This window comes from Oryctolagus cuniculus, chromosome 2 (genome assembly GCF_051225735.1).
Source record: "Oryctolagus cuniculus isolate XC-2025 breed Fujian yellow rabbit chromosome 2, ASM5122573v1, whole genome shotgun sequence".
NCBI classification, from domain to species: Eukaryota; Metazoa; Chordata; class Mammalia; order Lagomorpha; family Leporidae; genus Oryctolagus; species Oryctolagus cuniculus.
In genome coordinates, this window is record NC_142868.1 from 119,751,242 (window position 1) to 119,756,512 (window position 5,271).

The 5,271-nt window shown below is 46.7% G+C and overlaps 1 gene segment (V, D, J or C); it reads right to left on the minus strand.

Moving 5' to 3' along the window:
- Positions 1-253: 253 nt before the first annotated feature.
- Positions 254-1,533, minus strand: LOC108176161 (Ig kappa chain V region 2717-like). The segment is given in 3 exon segments: positions 254-328; positions 1,001-1,356; positions 1,479-1,533. Coding segments are annotated over 3 exon segments (486 nt in total).
- Positions 1,534-5,271: the final 3,738 nt, after the last annotated feature.

Sequence of the window (5,271 nt, forward strand, 5' to 3'; positions counted from 1 at the left end):
TAGAAATTTTTACTTAATGTATGCTAAACTGATCTTTTGTATATAAAGAGAATCGAAAATGAATCTTGATGTGAATGGAAGGGGAGAGGGAGTGGGAAAGGGGAGGGTTGTGGGTGGGAGGGACGTTATGGGGGCGGGGGAAGCCATTGTAATCCATAAGCTGTACTTTGGGAATTTGTATTCATTAAATAAAAGTTAAAAAAAAAGACACTCACAGCCTTGTCTAGACTCTTGAGGAAAAGTGGTTTTCTGCTCACTCATCGCTGAGCTCTTTGTTTACTGGAAGGTTAAGCTGGTGGTAATAAATTGAACGTGTGTCCATGTAAAACTTAAAAGAAAAAGAAGAGGAGTGAGGATGGGAGTAAGGATCTGGTGGGATGTTGCATTATGCTCTCGCAACAGTGGATATGATTGCGGGCTTTGTGTAGTGGTTACAATGACCAAAGTCAGCACCAGCATCCACATGGGCACCAGTGGGAGTCCTGGCTGCTCCACTTCCAATCCAGCTCCCTGCTTGGCCTGGGAAAGCTCCTGTAGATGGCTCCAATGTTGGAGTCCTGGCACCCATGTGGGAGACCTGAGAGAAGCTCAGAAACTGTGTGTGTGGGGCTGTGTGTGTGTGTAAAACACAGAATTTCAAACAGAAAATACATTTTTAAATAACAGTAGATATGAAATTGGTTTCTTTCCTAAAATTTTATAATCACCTGTATTTACAGTATTTTCCCTTGTAATACTTATAGTGTTCTCTCTTTCGTTCCATGAATCTCAAATGATGCTCTAGCTTAAAATACTTGTAAAGAATAATTGCCCTCCTTAAAACAGTAGGGACATGGTCATGTCTGTGCTGCTGCCACCAAGGAGGAGGAAAGGAGGGAGCCTCAGAGGAGTCACCCTGGCCCCTTCCACCTGACCCTGCAGGACCTTCAAGCCTGGCTGCTCTGAGAATCTCTCTCAGCAGATGGGGCCAGGAGGAGCAGCTGGGGCAGCCCAGCCTCACACTTCTGCTTTCCTGGGGGGTTTTTGTTAGGGCTTGTATCACTGTGGTATCAGCATCATCATCATAACCGCCTAGACAGTAGTAAGTGGCAGCATCGTCACACTGCACGCCGCTGATGGTGAGAGTGAACTGTGTCCCAGATCCACTGCCGCTGAACCTATCTGGGACCCCAGATGCCAGTTTGGATGCCCTGTAGATCAGGATCTTAGGAGGCTGCCCTGGTTTCTGCTGATACCAGGCTAAGTAGTTGTTATAATAAAGACTCTGACTGGCCTGGCAATTGATGGTGACTGTGCCTTCCACAGCTGCAGACACGGGTGATGGTGTCTGGGTCAGCACGGCTGCAAATGTGGCACCTGAGAAGGGAAACAGAACACAGAGACCACACTCATCCTCACGTTCTTAGAGGATGCTCCTGCAGAGACGGGCAGTCCTGGACACACTGCCCGAGCCCGTTCCTGCTGCTGGCCTTCCTTACCTGGGATCCAGAGCAGCAGGAGCCCCAGCAGCTGAGTGGGGGCCCTCGTGTCCATGCTGGGTCCTGCCTGGCACTGCCTCCTGCATGGGGTGGGAGCAGCCTGCTCCTAAATGCCCAGAGAGGTGGGCGGTGCTCTGGGGACATGCAAATGAGCAGGGGCGTGTCAGGGCTTTGTCCAGCTGAAGGGCCCAGGGCAGCTCAGAACTCACCCAGGGGCTGTGTCTCCAGCTGTCCCAGCTCAGACCAGGGCTGCACAAGTTTGCCTGTACTGCACATGTTTCTACCAGGAGACATCACAACCCAAAGTCACTGAGGGACAGTTGCAAACACTTTAAGTGAACTGGAGGACAATATGGTGTAATGTATTCATGGTTATTGGGATTTTGGAGGAGAAAACCCATTTTATAGGGAATACTGAGTTACACCTTAAAGCTGATTTCATTGTTTTTACCTGTTTGTTTTCTGATGCCCTCCCATTGTCCCCTCACGGCAGCCCGCTGCACCAGGGAGATGGTCTCTGAGAGACGAGACTTCTGTCTCACACTCACCTCTGTACTGACTCAGAATAAACATCCTCAGAAAAAGTGACTGCCAGAGAGAGAGCAGGACTCAGAAGGAGAACGCAGGTGCTTAGAGGAGAGATCACACAGGTGGGCTCTCCCATCTGCAGCCAGAGTTCTGAGTCAAGGATGCAGGAGGAAAACAGAAGTGCGAGTTCAAGGAGTCACCAGAGGTCTGAGGAACATCAGAAGAGGCCAAGGCCACTCTGGCTGTCTGCAAGGTCTCAGCAGGAGTCTGTCTCCGTGGGTGTGAGAACCATAAGCTGCAGTCCTCTTGCTGGTTTTAGGTTTATTGATACAAAAATGCCAGAGTTTCCTGGTGATCTCGCTGATGATCCTACATTCTGGGAAATCTCTGAGAATCGGCCTCTGCTCCAAATGACCTCACTGACAGCTGAGCTGTTGATGGACTGGGTCCTCCTAGAGGAATTCAACCCTCTCCGATGCTTCAGTTATCTGCAGTAAAAGCCTAGAGGGAACTCAAACTGTAGGGCATGTGGTACGCAGTTAGACCTGATTTAGGGATGAGAGGGTCCTTGGGGAAGGTCTTCAGTCTCTGCTATAATCCACTTGAGAGTGTCTCATCATAGACTAATGACTGGTAAATGAGAGTTAACAATTTAAGTGTCTGAGAGAAACACAAATAGTGGTAAGTGCCTGAGTTTGTGTGGCCTGGTGGAAAGGACATAAACTAATTACCAAAATCAGTGAGCGAGTCTTGAATGAGTTACTGAAACTAATAGTAGTGAAGGGTTATGGAAAGGACGTATATAATGAACAGGTTTGTTTGAGTAGGGTGTTAATGATTAAAAACTAGTACAGTTAAATTAAAAGGTAGATGTTCCAATCTTTGTAATCAATTATTATAAGTAGACGTTCTGATTCTTTGCAAAATAACCACTATATTTTTGTAATCGATTATTATATACTTCAGCATCACTTTGAGTCTCTGTTCTATTGTATCTCAAATATGAAGTAAATCTTTGTACTCAAAGAAATTGTTACATGGCTATGGAAATCCGGATGGGGGAGGGGTTACACATACTACAAAGTCAATGGTTTAAAGTGGATGGGAAACAGACTTTTTTATCATAAGGAAGAATCATTATCTCTATAAGATCACTAATGAGTGGACATTACAAAATTTATGAGAATAGTGAAGAATGTGTAAAACTAACAGCCTTGTTGTGAGCACGTCTCTCATTCCTCCCTATGCAGATGCCTTCCAAACCATCGGGAACCCCTGGATATGCTGGAGCTGGCCTCCGGCACATCAGAAAAACTTTCTTCTCACCTCTGTCAGACACTTTCACGTTTTTCTTAAGAAAATCTGGAGAGGAGTTAAGGCTGGTTTTGCAGCACAGTGGATAAAGCTGCCACTTGCAAAGCCAGCAGCCTACATCAGAGTCAGGTTTGAATCCCCACTGCTCCACTTCTGATCCCATGTCCTGCTAATGCACACCTGGGAGGCAGCAGAAAATGGCCCAAGTTCTTGGATTCCTGCCCCACAGGGGAGACCCAGGGGCAGATCTAGCTCTGGGCTTCTGCTTGGCCAGGAACTCACAGCTACAGCCGTTTGGGGATGCACCAGGTTACAGACATTCTCTCTCTCTCTCTCTCTGTCTCTCTCTCTGTCTCTCCCTCTGTCTTTGCCTCTCGTCAATTCTCAGTCTTACAAGTATATATATATATATTTGAAAAATGGAAAATGTAACATTTAAGAACATTATTTTTATTAGAAATAAGTATTCACCACAGTACAAGACACCCTGCTAAAATTGGGCTCCATTATTTTTACATCCAGTGTCTGAGCACTGATTCTTCCACTGCCCTTGTGTTTCCTGCTTTCATGCTACAGCAATTTGAGAAATTTAAGAATCTATTTCCTCAATTGAAGGGCTGTTTGGCCATCTGACCATTACTGAGACTACAATTAGTGTATCTTTTCAGGAAACACAGTGTGGAACTGCCAGATTCGTTCCCTCTGCTTCTGCCCCAACACAGGAGGATGCACTAGGTGGACCTGGACACCCACTGTCCACCTGCCCGAGCAATGGCAGTGTCCAGGGGAGGCCTCTCACATGGACCAGAGTGGGAGCAGGTGTAGAACGTTATATGTTTGTTTTTTATCTGCCCTGCCCACTAAAATGAGAGATCTATGACATGAAGGGCTCTATTTGAGTTTTACAATTATTCTATGCCTAGGAGATTGTGATACTGTTTGTTGTGAGCCACTGTGTGCAAACAATGATGCTACTATTGGTTCAATTCGGTGAGAATTTGCTATTTCATTTTGAATTGAATGAAGAACTGCTCAAGCAGGGATTGAAAGCAGACGCGATTTCAAACGTGACCCCCAGGGGGCGCCAGTGCTCCTCAGGTCGGGTAGTGACAGAGGGATTGGGAGGAAGAGACTCACACCTTGACTAGACTCTTGAGGAACAGTGGTTTTGCTGCTACTCCGTGTTGAATTCTTTGTTTAGTGGAGGGAGAAGCTGGTGATTATAGAGTGAAAGTATGTCAGTGTAGAACTTAAAACAAAATAGAAGAGTAGTGGGTATGGGAATGAGGAAGGAGGGAGGACATGGTGGGAAGTGGCATTCTGTTCTCACCACTCTGGATAGGATGGCCTGGCCTTGTGCACTGAGTGAAGCCCCGGTATGCAGCGCCAGCATCCCTCTTGTAGTTGTTCCAAAAGATGCAACTTGTTCTTCAGGACCCTGATTCTTGGACTCTTCTGAGCTTATTACACCTCTGCTCCAGGGCTGCATCAGCAGTTTTGCTTTCAGGATCTGAAATTTTAAAAGGGAATCCTCATCAGAACTAGAGCTGGAATGCACGCTCTCTTAAGCATGAGTGTGAGCGTTGTCCATGCATTGTGTATTGCTGTAGCATATTACCCCAGACGCAATAACTGCTGCTGGACAGAAATGTACTTGGCTTCCAGCTCTAGAGGCTCACATGTCCCAGCTCCTGGGAGCAGCATTTGGCAAGGATCTTGGTGGTGCATCACCCATGGTGGAAGGCAGATGGACAGGAAAGCGTGGGAGCCAGCAGACAAGGGGTGTTAGCAGACACAAGAGGTCTTCTCACTTGGGGTGTCACTCAACAGGCTCGACTGAAGTTGCTCAAAGGAGAGCTTTACTGATTTGTGGCATGTGAAGGAGACAATATGAAGGTCCAGTTCCTAAAAGAATCTGCCTCCCCAGAAGCAGTTTGCCAGGGTTTGTTTT